Source organism: Myxine glutinosa, chromosome 9 (assembly GCF_964187855.1).
Source record: "Myxine glutinosa chromosome 9, kmMyxGlut1.1, whole genome shotgun sequence".
In the NCBI taxonomy this organism is placed as follows: Eukaryota; Metazoa; Chordata; class Myxini; order Myxiniformes; family Myxinidae; genus Myxine; species Myxine glutinosa.
This window is the reverse complement of record NC_136269.1, coordinates 578,088-594,688: the sequence shown is the minus strand read 5'-3', so window position 1 is coordinate 594,688 and position 16,601 is coordinate 578,088. Positions and strand designations below refer to the sequence as shown.

Below are 16,601 nucleotides of genomic sequence, written 5' to 3'. Positions count from 1 at the left end.
TTGCCAGATTGGCAGTCTGCAGCCTCCTCGCTCTATGCAGATCTGGACAATATCACAGACTAGTCAAACAAGTGGAACATGTCTTTCAATCCTGACAAATCTCACACTCTTACTATGTCTCTCAGAAAAGACCGATTGGACAACCCTCCCATCTACTTTTTCAACAATCCTCTCCAATAAGTTCTGTCACTCAAGTATTTGGGTCTCACTATCTGCCATGATCTTTCCTGGGAATACCACATTTCCAAGCTGGCCTCCAAAGCCAGTCGTTGTCTGGGCATCCTCAGTCGAGCAAAGTCCTTTCTGGGCCACTTCTAAGCTCCTCACTGTAATAAGCCGTAGGGGGTATAGAAGAGGTTTGACTCATTTGAAACCATTCAAGTTGGCTTTACTCAGCAAGAACAAGAACTTTACTCAGCCTAAACATAGGCCCGTCGCATTTGACTAGCATATTAATGCAAAAAGCATAACAATACAACACACATAATAATTAATAGGCCTACCGTAATTATCACACATGTCTCCAGTAGCCACCTTGAAAATCGTAATGATTATAATGGGTAATGGGAGGACCCGGAAATATATAGCCTGTGATGCTGTTGTTGTTGTTGTTAAAAGTGGAAGGTCGAGGGATTACAGTACACGGGATTTGAACGACAATCTATGACACTCACCACCTCCAAAGCTTTCATACACAGCTTGATGGAAAACTGTTCTCCCCTCTGGGCTGGTGCACCTGCCTCACACCTAGCTCGGCTTCTCTCTGCAGAAACCAAAGCATTCAGAATCATTGGTGTCTTCCGTGATGAAGCTGATTCTGAGGGTCTTTCACTCTCTCAACACAGGCAGGTTGGTGGTCTTTGTCTTCTACTGACTCCTCTCCGGCCTAGCTCCCCCAGCTCTATCTGTGCTCTGTCCTCCAAATATTCCTGCAGGACACACAATATCTCCCAGCAACCCTCTTCTGGTGAAACTGCCAAAATCATGACTCTCTGCTCACCTTCACTCTTTCATTCCTCTTTTCTCCCACCTCTGGAACAAACTCGCACACTCTTCAATCCCACTCCTCCCTCCAGGTCTTTAAAACAGCTGTTCACCACCATCTCTTGTATTGATGTAAAGCCTCCTCGGGCAATGATGGTGTGTTTTCCATCATATTGCCTTTCTATGGCTGGTACACATGAGTAAGTGTGGGGTATAGATGGGGGTCGCCACACCTCTCCGCCTTTGTGCTGGCCGTTGGGGAATTCACCCTCTTCCTCCCGTGCTGTTGGAGAAAACTGGACTCTCATCCACCAGATGTGCAGAGCCATTTGCCTTTTAAATCGCATGGCTACTGACCGTTACCCTGGTAAGGGGGGCTGACAGGTACTACACCTTGCCCACAGGTGACCTGGGGTTATGCAAGGCAGGGGCATCCATCTCCCTGAGGTATCAGAAGACACCTGCATCTCTTATATTCCCCCATCCAAAACCTTTATCTTTTCTACCCCCGTTAAAACACCCCAAATCCACCTCTTTCAATCTCCAAGATCTTTCCTGAAATTCCTAGTTGTGTTAATTTACTTTATACTATGTACCCCACCCCAGCCGTCTCTCTGCCACAGATCTACCGACGACTCTGTTCTCTACTGTTGTTGTGCTTTCCTCTCTCTCCCCCCTCTTGTCTGCCACTTCCTTTATGTATTGTATGTTTTATGGGTCCGTGCATGTTTCCATGTGTAATGTGTTAGCTCTTACACGGTCTTGACTCTGTATGCAAAAAAAACAAAAAAATATGGCTACTTCCTCGCTCCCTTTCCATTTGAGAGAGGAATTAGACAAGGATGTCCCCTGTCCGGCCAACTCTATTCCCTATATATCGAACCCTTCATTTGTTTGATGAGGAGAAGACTAACTGGCATTGTGGTGCCACACAACAGGGTCGCCCTCGTACTTTCTGCATATGCAAATGACGTTCTCGTGTTTGCACGTAATGCAAGGGATATGCAAGCCATTTATGATTGTCAGCAGGTCTATTCAGCGGCATCGTCCGCTTCAATCTATTGGAGAAAATGTTCTGGGCTTCTGATTGGAACAATGCAGATCACAGAGCATCCAACACTTTTTACGGAATTGACCTGGTGTCACAATGGACTCAAATATTTGGGGGTGCATTTGTCCACTTCTCGTGGGTGCTCACCACTATTACCTGGAGCACCTTCAAGGACAAGATAGAAGTAAAGTTGAGAGACTTGAGTGGGCTACTAAAAGTCTCGTCTCCGAGGGGGAAAACACTCCTTAAAAAGTTCATCATTCCAAAGGTAGTATTCAGGCTCTCTTGCATAAGCACTACAGAAGAGTTCCTGGTGAAGATGCAGAGAATGTTATTGAACTACTTTTGGAATGGTAAACATTGGGTTTCCTTGGGTATTCTGAGCTTGCCTTTGGCTAAAGGTGGACAGTCTTTTCCCTGCCTTCCTTGTGTATTGAGCGTTTTCTCTGTCTAATGAGGTGAAGGTTACCTGGCATCATGGTACCGGGCTGTAATAGTCCCTTCTTTCTTTCTGCTTATGCTGATGATGTCCTCGGGTTTGCGGGAAGTGCAAGAGACATGCAAACAGTTTATGACTGTCAGCAAATCTACTCAGCAGCATAATCTGCTCAAATAAACTGGCAGAAGAGCTATGGACAACTGGTTGGATCAATGCAGATTGGCGAACTCCCTATGCTGTTTCAGCAATTAACATGGAGTCACCAGGAACTCAAACATTTGGGATTCTATTTGTCAATCTCTCGTAAGGGCTCATCAATTCGCAATTGGAGCACTCTCGAGGGGAAAATACAGGTGAGGCTGAGAGATTGAAAAGGACTATTATGGATCCTATCTTTACATGTGAGAACTATTTTACTGAAACAATTTGTCCTTCCCAAACTATTGTTCAAGCTTTCTTGCTTAAGTGTTCCTGATTGGTTTCTGGCTAAGATGCAAAGGAAGTTGGTGGATTGCTTTTGGAATGGGAAGCAATGGATATCTCTTGGAATCCTGAGCGTGCCTTTTGCTGAAGGTGGACAGGGCTTTCCCTGCCTTCGAAGCCACTTTTGCACCTTCAGGCTACAGACAATTAAATGATACCTTTATGTAAACCCAATACCACAATGGTGCATGCTGGCATCGTACTTTTTCAGTAGGGTACAAAAGGCAAATATTCAATATCAACTCCAAAAACATTGGCAGTAACCCATTGCCTTTTTTAAATCAGGAAATGCTGAAGGCCTGGTGTTGAAATAGAAAATTGAAAATTGATATGACCAAAACAAATTGTGCTTACCCAGGGAAAGACCTGCTGGAAGAGCCGCTCTTCTTGAACCCTCTACTACAAGCCCCAATACTAGCTTCCCTCAGTATTAGGAGAAAACTTGTTGAAAAGTATATCTACAGTGGGTGATCTCCTACAGTGGGTGGATGGGAAGAATGGCATTCTCTCACCTGAGGAACTTTCAGCAAATGTGGACCTGCAGACAATAAGAGTTCCTTTTGGGATACTCCAAGAGTTTAAAAACATGAATTGCCTCCTGATTGCCTGGATTACCTGGAGAACCCTTACGAAGGTGAGGAAGTATGCAGGTTTGCCATCTTACTTCCTTGGCTTTTACAATGAAACCGCATGGATGCGATCTTTTCCTTGCGCCACCTACGCATAATATGAGCAAAGTCCCTGGCATGGCTGGGGTGTCCTTCTGTGACACATCAAGGAAGGAAATATATGGACGAGTAATCCACTCACTCCACTTTGTTATGTTAGCAAATCGCATGGACACTCCATGGCGTGAGGTGCTTCTGCCTCCCGTGCCCGTCCATCCAAGTTGGGAATCTCTTTATCTCTACCCAACACCAAGGGTGGTTGGGGACCTAAGTTGGAGGTTGCTTCATGGGGCACTAAGTTCTGGAGTTCTACTGCAACACTTTACAAACACTCCTCGTGGATGTTGCTTCTGTGGGCAAGCAGAAATCATTTATCACATACGAGTATACCTACAATGTCCGCATCTTCAACCGGTGTTTTTGCTGGTGAAAACCCTGCTCTTTCGTTTTTGGCTTCATTTCTCCCCAACACTTTTTATTTTTGGTCACCCGGTAAAGAAAGAGAATCGATCACGGGATCTCTTGGTTAATTTTGTTTTGGCATCTGCAAAACTTGCAATATATAAAACTAGAAAGTGCAAGATTGAAAGCAATGTTGTGCAGTGTAGTTTGCATGCAGGGAACTTTGTTACGTTCACAAATCACTTCGGAGTTTAAGGTGGCACAATATTCCCGATCTATCGGGAGTTTATAGAAGTCTGGACAGTACATAATGCACTTTGTAGTATTTCCCCACAATATACTTTGCTATTATTTGTTTAAAGGTGTCCTTTTGGGTTTTTGGTGTTCTTTTTACCCTCCAGCTGTCTTGGTAGTGCTTTCTCTTTAAAATGCTCTACCTTTTCTATTGCAGTTCAAACCATGGACTTGCAGGGATGAGGAAGTTGAGCGACATTAAACAGGAAACTTATGTTTGCCTGAACTTTCCTGAGCCCTGAGCGCAAACCTCTATTGTCTTTCCAAGAAAAGCACTTCGACTACTACCTCTACTAATACTACTACTACTACTATCACTGCTACTATTACTATTACTTCTACTACTACTACGACAACTACTACTGGTTTAACGGCTCCATTTAATCTCTGCTTCTTGTGAGGTCAACCATAAGGGAGGCTTGATCCTCTTTCGAGAACGGAAGCCTAATGTTTGACTGAAGCTGATTTTGGCAGGAATTTGTCGTTTATTCAGGGTGCTGGTGATAACTCACCAACACTTTGTGGAAGACACCTTGCAATCTTTTAATTCAACCAACTAATGCTAGCATCCTCTGGACGGTGCACTTTATGATGCGGCACCCTGCCTGCAAAGCACTGATCTTAGGGGTTTTGATAGGGTCAATAATCGAACCCTGAATAGACATCTCAAACATAATTACACTACCTCCACCTGCCATTCATATTGATAAATAACAACCCACAAAATGGATCATGTTGGGAGGTACGCAATATCAGGAATCGAAATGGGGAGCCACCAACAGGTGCAGATGACCACCTTCATGTAAAAAAAAACAATGGAATAAATAAGTGATAAGGTGAGAGCAAATGTAATCTCAGGATCAAGGATAAAAATAGGAGGGTTATGAAATGAAATCTTGGAAAAGAAACAAACCGTTTGTGCATTTGTCATGTCAATATGAGTGATGAGATGCAGAAAGCATATATATCACCTAACGTATTTTCCCTCTGCATTTATGTGCTCGGCATAATCAGTTTCTGGCTTCGTTGGTGTCGACTCTGGTAGACTGGTGCATGGCTGTGCCTCGTTCCACACTGCTCTCCGAGTTGAATATCAAGGAGATTGGAACCAGAACACGACCCTCCCTGCTGTGCTTTGTGTTCAAGGTGGGATTTGCTTCATTCAGCAGGCAGTATACTTGGTGAGATTAGGGTTTTTATATGTTGTTTTTGTACAGTGAGTATTGTGTCACATTAGCACCATTATGATCGACAAACCTGCGTGTTACTGTCATTCCATGACGATTTACTCTATACTGTCATTGCACGAGCATCTGCGCATTGCTGTCCTTCCACTAGCATCTGAGCGTTTCTGTCGTTCCACAAGTGTCTGCACGTTGCTTTCATTCCACGAGCATCTGTGTGTTGCTGTAGTTCTACAAGCGTCTGCTACTCTGCTCGTTGCTGTCGTTCCACCAGCATCTGCGCGTTGCTGTCGTTCCATGTGCAGGTGTTGTCATTCCACAACCGTCTGCACGTTGCTGTCGTTCCACAAGCATCTGCATGTTGCTGTTGTTGCGCGAGCATCTGCGCGTTGCTGTCCTTCCACCAGCGTCTGCGTGTTGCTATCGTTCCAAGCGCAGTTGCTGTCGTTCCACAAACATCTGCGTGTTGCTGTCGTTCCACAAGCGTCTACGTGTTGTTGTCCCTCCATGAGCATTTGCGTGTTGCCGTCGTTCCACAAGTGTCTGCGTGTTGCTGTCATTTCAGGAGCGTCTGTGTGTTGCTGCCGTTCCACTAGCAGCTGTGTGTTGCTGTTGTTCCATGAGCGTCTGAATGTTGCTTTCGTTCCACAAGCGTCTGCGCTTTGCTGTCATTCCACGAGCTTCTGCGTGTTGCTGTCGTGCCACAAGTGTCTGCGTGTTGCTGTCTTTCCATGAGTGTTTCCGTGTTGCTGTCGTTGCGCGAGCATCTGCGCGTTGCTGTCCTTCCACCAGCGTCTGCGTGTTGCTATCGTTCCAAGCGCAGTTGCTGTCGTTCCACAAGCATCTGCATGTTGCTGTCGTTCCACAAGCGTCTACGTGTTGTTGTCCTTCCATGAGCATTTGCTCGTTGCTGTCGTTCCACGAGCTACTGTGCGTTTGTCCTTCCACAAGCGTCTGTGCGTTGCTGTCGTTCCATGAGCGACTGCACATTTCTGTCGTTCCATGAGCTACTGCGCGTTTCTGTCGTTCCACAAGCGTCTGCGCGTTGGTGTCGTTCCACGAGCGTCCGCATGTTGCTGTCGTTCTACAAGCGTCTGCGCATTGCTATCGTTCCATGAGCGTCCGAGCGTGTTGCTATCTTTCCACAATCATTTGCTCGTTGCTGTCAATCCACAAGCGTCTCCGCATTGCTGTCGTTCCACAAGCGTCTGCGCATTGCTGTCGTTCCAAAAGCGTATGCGAGTTTCTGTCATTCCACAAGCGTCTGCACGTTGCCTTCTTTCCATGAGCGTCTGCGCGTTGCTGTCGTTCCACAAGCGTCTGCGCATTGCTATCGTTCCATGAGCGTCCGAGCGTTGCTATCTTTCCACAATCATTTGCTCGTTGCTGTCAATCCACAAGCGTCTGCGCATTGCTGTCGTTCCAAAAGCGTCTGCGCGTTTCTGTCATTCCGCAAATGTCTGCACGTTGCCTTCTTTCCATGAGCGTCTGCGCGTTGCTGTTGGTCCACAAGCGTCTGCAGGTTGTTGTCCTTCCACAAGCATCTACACGTTGCTGTTGTTCCACAAGCGTCTGCATGTTGCTGTTGTTCCATGAGCATCTGAGCATTCCTGTCGTTCCACCACTGTCTGTGCATTGCTATCGTTCCACTAGCATCTGTGCGTTGCTGTACTTCCACCATTGTCTGCGCGTTGCTGTCTTTCCACAAGCGTCTGCGCATTGCTGTTGCTCCACGAGCATCTGAGTATTGCTGTCGTTTGACAAGCATCTATGTGTTGCTGTCATTCCGCTAGCATCTGTGTGTTGCTGTCATTCCACAAGCATCTGCGCTTTGCTTTCGTTCCACGAGCATCTGAGTATTGCTGTCGTTTCACAAGCATCTATGTGTTGCTGCCATTCCACTAGCATCTGTGTGTTGCTGTCATTCCACAAGCGTCTGCGCTTTGCTTTCGTTCCACGAGCCTCTGCGTGTTGCTGTCGTTCCACGAGCATCTGAGCATTGCTGTCATTTCACGAGCTTCTGAGCATTGCTGTCATTTCACGAGCTTCTGAGCATTGCTGTCGTTCCACGAGCATCTGAGCATTGCTGTCATTTCACGAGCTTCTGCGTGTTGCTGTCATTTCATGAGCGTCTGTGTGTTGCTGTCGTTCAACTAGCAGCTGTGTGTTGCTGTTGTTCCATGAGCGTCTGAATGTTGCTTTCGTTCCACAAGCGTCTGCGCTTTGCTGTCGTTCCACGAGCTTCTGCGTGTTGCTGTCGTTCCACAAGTGTCTGCGTGTTGCTGTCGTTCCACGAGTGTTTGCGTGTTGCTGTCGTTCCACAAGCGTCTGCGCATTGCTATCGTTCCACTAGCATCTGCGTGTTGCGGTCATTTCATGAGCGCCTGTGTGTTGCTGTCGTTCCACTAGCAGCTGTGTGTTGCTGTTATTCCATGAGCGTCTGAATGTTGCTTTCGTTCCACAAGCGTCTGCGCTTTGCTGTCGTTCCACGAGCTTCTGTGTGTTGCTGTCGTTCCACAAGTGTCTGCGTGTTGCTGTCGTTCCACGAGTGTTTGCGTGTTGCTGTCGTTCCACAAGCGTCTGCGCATTGCTATCGTTCCACTAGCATCTGCGTGTTGCTGTCATTTCATTAGCGTCTGTGTGTTGCTGTCATTCCACTAGCAGCTGTGTGTAGCTGTTGTTCCATGAGCGTCTGAATGTTGCTTTCGTTCCACAAGCGTCTGTGCTTTGCTGTCATTCCACGAGCTTCTGCGTGTTGCTGTCGTGCCACAAGTGTCTGCGTGTTGCTGTCGTTCCACGAGTATTTGCCTGTTCCTGTCGTTCCACAAGCATCTGCGCGTTGCTGTCGTTCCACACGTGTTTGCGTGTTGCTGTCGTTCCACAAGTGTCTGCGTGTTGCTGTCGTTCCACAAGTGTCTGCGTGTTGCTGTCGTTCCACGAGTTTTTGCGTGTTGCTGTCGTTCCACAAGCATCTGCGCATTGCTATCGTTCCACAAGCGTCTGTGCGTTGCTGTCGTTCCACGCGTGTTTGCGTGTTGCTGTCTTTTCACAAGCGTCTGTGTGTTGCTGTCGTTCCACAAGCGTCTGCGTCTGCATGTTCCTGTCGTTCCACAAGCATCTGCGCATTGCTATCGTTCCACAAGCGTCTGTGCGTTGCTGTCGTTCCACGCGTGTTTGCGTGTTGCTGTCTTTTCACAAGCGTCTGTGTGTTGCTGTCGTTCCACAAGCGTCTGCGTCTGCATGTTCCTGTCGTTACACGAGCCTCTGAGCGTTGCTGTCGTTCCACAAGTGTCTGCATGTTGCTGTCGTTACACGAGCCTCTGAGCGTTGCTGTCGTTCCACAAGTGTCTGCATGTTGCTGTCGTTCCACGAGCGTTTGTGTGTTACTGTCGCTCCACAAGCGTCTCCATGTTGCTTGCATGTATGATTGGTTATGTGTGGCTTGTGTGATGTTATCGCTTTCATTTTATGGCGGTATTAGCGTGCCTTTGTATTGCAGTGAGTATCTGTATATCAGCAGCTTGTTATGTGAGGCATCATACGACAGACTTGGCATTTAATATGGAATATTTTTTTTGTGGGGGTGAACTTACTTTTCAAGATGTCTTAGAACCAAAAGTTCATTGGAATTATGTTGAAATTATTCTAGATTTTGTTAATGTGACCTTTAAAAGAAACAAAAACCACATTTGACATTTCGAAACAAATAAATTGATCCTTGAAAGTGATGTAAACTGATATCGAACTCAATTCATGGACAGTACTGTGTTAAACTTCTGTACGTTTTCCAGAAGTATCTCTTTATTTTGCAGATTAGCCAAAAATCATTTTTAACAAAAACAAAAGTTAAATTACGACTGGGATTACGGACAGTAAAATTACAATTCAGTACTTCGTGTAACCCCGACGAGCATTCAGAAGAGCACGTACACGTTGAGGCATGCTGTTCACGAGATTTGCCAAGGTTTGGACAGGAATCGCTTGCCATGCAGTGACAATAGCCTGCTGCAATTCACGCACAGAGGCAGGCTGCTGGTCCAAGTGGTCGATTTGACGCGTTAATTCTGCCCACAAGTTCTCTATCGGATTCATATCCGGGGACATGGCAGGCCACTCCATATGCTCTACGCCACGGTCAGCAAGAAAGTGTTGGGTCATGCGAGCACGATGAGGCCGTGCATTGTCATCTTGGAAGACAAAGTTTCCTCGAAAGGCTGCACGAGCAAATGGAAGCAATGTTTCTTCCAGAATGGCCCTGTACTTGAACTGGTTCAGGTTTCCATTCAGAACAACCAGGTCAGCTTTGCCCCCTGCATGAAAAGCAGCCGAAACCGTCACCCCACCACCTCCAGCTTGGACTCTTGGCACTATACAATCTTTGTTGTAGGCTTCATGCACTTGTCTGCGCACTCGGACGCGGCCATCTTGACGATAGACCAGAAATCTAGACTCGTCACTGAAGATCACGTGATTCCAGTGTCCTGGCTGCCATTGACGGTGCTCTCTGGCCCACTGCAATCAGCGCTGGCGGTGTTGTCTGGTCAGGCGTGGCTTTCTCAGGGGGCGCCTGGCACGATAGCCTGCTTGAACCAGTCGTTGGTCGACTAGCCTTCTGGATACAGGCACATTTGTCAGTTGCTGCCACTCAGCCCTAAGCCGATTAGCTGACTTGGTACGGCCATTGCGGACTAACCGGTGCAGCTGTTGATCATCCCTCCTTGTGGTTCTGCGGGACGTCCTGGCCTCGGTATTGGAGTAGGGACACCCCTCTGAGCATTTCGTTTCAGGATCTTTGACACCTGACCTTGAGTGATGCCATACTGCCGAGCAATAGCACGCTGTTTCATGCCGTAATTTCGAAAAGCCACCACTCCATGACAAACAGCATTGTCACGTTGACGGACCATCTCCAGAGGAAGCGGCAATAACTTTTCGAGACGTGCAGCAGTTGTTTTCCACTAATACAGAACGCAACAACCCTTGTATACCCGACTGTGAAGCCAATCATCAAATGCTCCTGTCCGTACATTTTGCCACGCCACCTGTGATATAATCCTGTTGTTGAATTCTTGCTGCGACAGACAATCAGTGACATGGTTCTTTTAACAAATAAATCACCAAAGTGTAAAAGAAACTCACCAGATTGATATACCGAGTTCAGAAAGTAAACCCAAGTCAAGAAGAAAAAAAAATCCATGTTAAATGCCAAGTCTGTATTTAGCATCCTAAAGAGCATCGTTGCATCTATATGATCCTAAGCATAATCTTTTTATCATCATCCATGAAATGTCATTGCATCTGCCTGTAACCTACATGATCTCCCATTAGATTCCATTCCTGTTAAAGTCCATTAGAGTCCATTAGGTTCCTGTTAAACGTATTACAACCAACAAGACCGTGACCATGTGTTTCTGTAACGTAATTAACTTGATTTCTAAAAAGGAAGAATAAACATAACTCACGGATTTCTACAAAGATTTGCCAGTTCAGGGATCTCTTTATTCTTGTTTTTGCTTTACCTAGCGATGTGAGCCAGCCGAGTTCAAAACTTTGCACAATCTTTGGTAGAAGGTAGCCTCATTAACAGGGCCCAATAAAGTGTTCAAGACACCCCTGCATTTAGCTTTTGCTGGGCGCCATATACTTTAAAAAACAAACAAATGCAGCCATAAAAGTGTGGATGCTTGAGCAAAGCAGCAGTGCCAATTGTGCAGCGATTTCCCATCTACTAACGTACTCTAATGTGTAATGTTATTGCACAGACATGACAGACTGATAACTTTAGAACCCTGTAGAATTACCCTTTCGATCCCTTTTGAATTACAGTTTAGAATTACCCTTTAGAACCCTTTAGAAATGAACACAGTGGGTTAGAAAGGTTCTTCTTCTTCATTTCTGACGGATGGATGGAAGGAAGGACAAAGCCAACATTGAAGCGGCTTCACCGCTTAAAAAGTTTTCAACTCAAAATTTGATATTGGGTCATTTCTGGTGGAAACTTTTGCCATCTCTCAACTTTGTCTGAGGTGGAAAGCATGGGGATTTGCGATGGAGCTCTATTGACTTGGCTCTCGTTTTTTCGTTATATTGACATTTGCCTCATTGAATAAAATCATAATGTGTAATTCATTGTGTGGACGTTTCACATTAACTTTGTAAACAACGTAATATAGCCTGAAAGCAAGGAGAGGTCATTCTTGCGAAATTATCCTTATGTTGTTGTCTGTCAAACTTCTTGAACCCTTTCCTTGCTGTGTATTCGAGTCATCCCAAAACAATCAGTTTTATCTTATGTCGAAGATCACACAATTACATGTATAATATCTCATTATTTACTGACAGATCGAACTATCACTTTTCTCAAACTATTTATGTTCAAATGTTTCTAAAAAAGGCATCTATTATCAAGGATTTTGCCATGGGTGAAAATATCTGCAAAAAATACCAAAATCCATCAGGATACCAAGATATTGTAGAAAGCAAAAGAAAACATCCACTAACTTTTGGTTGGAGATGTTTTGTACATGCTGTGAAGAGGTGAGGTCAACCACATGCTGTGAAGAGGTTAACTCAGCCACATGCTGTGAAGAGGTGAGGTCAGCCACATGCTGTGAAGAGGTGAGGTCAGCCACATGCTGTGAAGAGGTGAGGTAAGCCACATGCTGTAAAGAGTTGAGGTCAGCCACATGCTGTGAAGAGGTGAGGTCAGCCACATGCTGTGAAGAGGTGAGGTCAGCCACATGCTGTGAAGAGGTGGGGTCAGCCACATGCTGTGAAGAGGTTAACTCAGCCACATGTTGTGAAGAGGTTAGCTCAGCCACATGCTGTGAAGAGGTTAGCTCAGCCACATGCTGTGAAGAGGTTAGCTCAGCCACATGCTGTGAAGAGTTGAGGTCAGCCACATGCTGTGAAGAGGTGAGGTCAGCCACATGCTGTGAAGAGGTGAGGTCAGCCACATGCTGTGAAGAGGTTAGGTCAGCCACATGCTGTGAAGAGGTGAGGTCAGCCACATGCTGTGAAGAGGTTAGCTCAGCCACATGTTGTGAAGAGGTGAGGTAAGCCACATGCTGTAAAGAGTTTAGGTCAGCCACATGCTGTGAAGAGGTGAGGTCAGCCACATGCTGTGAAGAGGTGAGGTCAGCCACATGCTGTGAAGAGGTTAGCTCAGCCACATGTTGTGAAGAGGTTAGCTCAGCCACATGTTGTGAAGAGGTTAGCTCAGCCACATGTTGTGAAGAGGTTAGCTCAGCCACATGTTGTGAAGAGGTTAGCTCAGCCACATGTTGTGAAGAGGTTAGCTCAGCCACATGCTGTGAAGAGGTTAGGTCAGCCACATGTCATGAAGAGGTTAGCTCAGCCACATGTCGTGAAGAGGTTAGCTCAGCCACATGTTGTGAAGAGGTTAACACAACTCAGTGAACAATTTGGTTAAAAATAGTTGCATGCTGGGATCAAGAATGGTTGACCACTGGACAAAGTTTATGATGTTGAATTTGACATGAATACGATTTGTCACTGGTACTGTGGCTATTGGATAGAATAACCAGGACATTGCTTGAGGTGTGCAAACCGCCGTGCGAAGCAATGAGAAGCCTACGTTTTGTGTGTTAACCCTTCGTTGGAGCAAAAGAGGGCTAGCACCTGAAACCGCAGCTTCTCTTGATTCCCACGGCGGTTGGCATACCTCAATCAATGTGCGCTTGTTCCATCTATTGTTAACTTGTCCACTAATGCAGCTCCACAGCAGCCATCACGAGCAAAACTAGTTCTTCCTTCGCACAATGTCTTCTAGAGGTGGGGTGGGGTAAGAGATAACTTTTGGTGTGATCCTCCATCGTCTTTAGCAAATTCAAATGAGCAACTGGTTCAATATAAATGATAGTCACTGTTGCTTCCGTAACATCCTCTTTTTGCTTCCAGGTGTTGTATGCCTGTGTGTACGGGTCACACATGCTGACATGGTATGAGTATGCTTGTTCGACGAGCTGGATGGGGAGTGGTTTCTCGAGTCCCAGGTCGTCTTCCATTGATCACAGACGACCATCACTACCTGCCAAAACGATGAGTAAGAACTATAGCTCAGTTGGTAGTTTGCTTGCTGTTGAGCTTTTTCTCTGGGTTTTTTCCTCAAGAATATCCCTTGCGTAGTGCCAGCAGGGGATTCTTTATCTCGGAGTACACCACTCTTTGGATGGGGACAGAGAGAGAGACAGAGAGAGAGACAGAGAGAGAGACAGAGACAGAGAGACAGAAACGGAGAGACAGAAACGGTCAGAAAGGCACAGACGCTCATGTTCGTGGTATTCTGAACTGAATGTTTCGTACGCAGAAAGAATAGAGAAGGTGACTGGTGCTTTTGCCTTTGCAGAACATGTCCTTCTACTTACTTGCCTCCATTTTGCCATTTTACGAAAGTCCTTCATGTGCTGCCCTGTATTTTTGTGCTTGTGGCCATTTTACTGGCCAATTGCAAGGCATATCTGCACGGCACATGACGAATCCTGAAAATGTACGTCTCCCCAAAAATCTAAATCGATGTTCTTCATCAGTTCGATTGAGAGATTTGGTTTTGTTCCTTTGATACGGGTATGTTTTTCGGATTAATCGTGTTCCGCGGACATATTGTTTGCCCTTTGTCCTTTTGTAATGGAGAAGTGAGGTTCATTGAGGAGTGAATTGACAGAGAGTAAAATGTCAATGTCGTGGCAGTCGAGGCCGAGGTCGGATACTTGTTGCATCGGACACTTTAGAGAGCTCGTGCCTCTGCCATGTTCCTGAGCATTTGTTTCCTCCTATTTTCCATGTGCATCCCTTTGTTTTCCCAAAAAATTGCTTGAAATCGAAAACGCTTGTTTTTCATGGATCATGTGCAGTGAGTGTTTACCGGAAGATCGTCGTTGTTAAATGAAGCTCGGTGGCAAAGCCAGTGTGTAACTATCAACATTGCTTCCTGTCTAGTTGTGCAGTGTTCATATCGAAGAAGTAAGTAGGTTGCAATGCTTTTCATACCCAGGAAGTTGAGAGACAGCAGTTTGTTTTTTACTTCCTATTCGTTGAGGCATCTGGATGCCAGCAGGCCTTTTTGTTTATCATGGAAACCAGCACGAACGGAAAGTTCCGGGCAGACGACTCGGTGCTTTTCCAAATGGGACTGACTTGCTGCCCCGCAGCAGCTGTAAATAACACTAACTCGATTCGAGGCCTATATGGTGTGTTTTTTCCAAAGTCTAATGCTTCGCAGGGTCACCCGGAGGTGATTTTGATGAAATAATGCAAGACCTACTTATTAACCCATCCTCTCTCAATAATCCTGAGTGTTTTACTCTTTGTGTGTGCGCCTTTCATTGCGTATGGATTTAATAAATGCTCAATATGGATTTCAATTGGATTTAAAATAAAGAAGAAAACTGTGCATTTTCTCTTTTGCTCTCTTGTACTCCTACAAGCTTCAAGACGTTACCTCGATCCTTACTTGCGCTTTCTTCTGTGCCTTAGATTCTCCAGAAGTTCCCCGAGGCCTTTTGGTGCATGCTGGCCGTGCGGCAGTTGCTCATTTATTAACCTTGCTGGAGCACTTCCCTTTGGCGGATGGAGGAGCGGCCCTACAGGACAGCCTTTTGAGCGAGCAGTACCTCTCAAAAGAAAACGAGACCCAAAAGACAGAGATTTTAGAGTCAGCGCACATGCAGATTTTCCTGTTGACCAACGGCAGCAGGGTGGACACATTACTATCAGTGATGGAGTTACCACAATTGGCAGACACCAATCAAGATGATCTGGTAATGAAGGAACGACTTGGTTTGATGAGATCTGGTGCGAGCACCAGACCGATTTGTCCAGCATCAGATGTCTTTTCCGCTGAATCTCATCCACAATCATCTGCTGGGATTGTGGATTCTCTGCTGCGACCGTGCAACCATCGGGTTCGGCTGCTCACGCGTGACGCATCCGGGAAGCACGTTTGGGATGCAGTGAAGCTGTTTGGGCCAGCACATGCCGAGGAAACATTCTGTCCAACAACATTGCTGATCCCATCATGTGTAAAACATGACAGCTCAACACAGGTTATTGAGAAAAATGGACAAAACATCCCGGATAACTTTTGCCAAATGGATGAGCCAGTTCTTCCACAGGATGATGACCTGGATGAACTGTTGCAGTATATTGGTACCAGCAGCCCTGAGTGCCTTCCTCATGGGCCTGGTGTTGCTCTCCACCAACCTGCCCCTGAAACACACCCCCATTTTTCAGCACAGGATGAGCAGGCACTTACTGAAATACTTGAACGACAGTGGCAAGCAGAGCATGAGTGGCACATTGGGCAAAGTGCTGAACTTCCAGAAGACTGGGCTGAGTCCAAAACGATTTCTCCGCAACATGAAGACACACGCTCACCTTTCCACTACGCTCGCATTCTTCTCAGTGACCTTGGTCTTCTTGAATGGAGCAAAAGGTGAATGGTTAAAGCAGGCTTTTTAGCGGTCATTCTGTTTAAATGTTCCCTTCTGAGTGTATAGCTCATGATGCTCAAATCTCAAGTACATATTCCCAAAACACTGCTAAATCAATCAAGTCTCTACAAATGAATTTGGCCTCCATGTCATAGAAGTACAAGATTCGCAAAGAGTAGGCAAACTATCACTGGCACCCTGACCAAATTCCAAATCCCTGCCTTAACCAGCAGAGGGCACGGCATCAGCGGCACAGCCAAGCCCTCAGCCAATGATGCTACCCCGCAGCCTTGTGCTGCATACGCAGTGGCACAGCCAAGCCCTCAGCCAATGGTGCTACCCCACAGCCATGTGCTGCATACGCAGCAGCACAGCCAAGCCCTCAGCCAATGATGCTACCCCGCAGCTGTGTGCTGCATACGCAGAGGCACAGCCACACCCTCAGCCAATGATGCTACCCCGCAGCCGTTTGCTGCATACGCAGCGGCACAGCCACACCCTCAGCCAATGATGCTACCCCGCAGCCGTGTGCTGCATACGCAGCGGCACAGCCATGCCCTCAGCCAATGATGCTTCCCCGCAGCCTTGTGCTGCATACGCAGCGGCACAGCCATGCCCTCAGCCAATGATGCTACCCCGCAGCCG

The 16,601-nt window shown here is 46.4% G+C and overlaps 1 protein-coding gene across 2 annotated transcripts in view; it reads left to right on the top strand.

Moving 5' to 3' along the window:
* Positions 1 to 16,601, top strand: part of LOC137435670 (ral GTPase-activating protein subunit alpha-1) — a 532,061-nt gene that overhangs the window by 397,771 nt on the left and 117,689 nt on the right. For both annotated transcript variants that reach the window (XM_068129617.2, XM_068129616.2), the window contains exons 32-34: positions 5,336 to 5,467; positions 13,426 to 13,570; positions 15,001 to 15,958. In XM_068129617.2, the coding sequence (XP_067985718.2) occupies positions 5,336 to 5,467; positions 13,426 to 13,570; positions 15,001 to 15,958 (1,235 nt within the window). The remainder of the gene's footprint in view (positions 1 to 5,335; positions 5,468 to 13,425; positions 13,571 to 15,000; positions 15,959 to 16,601) is intronic.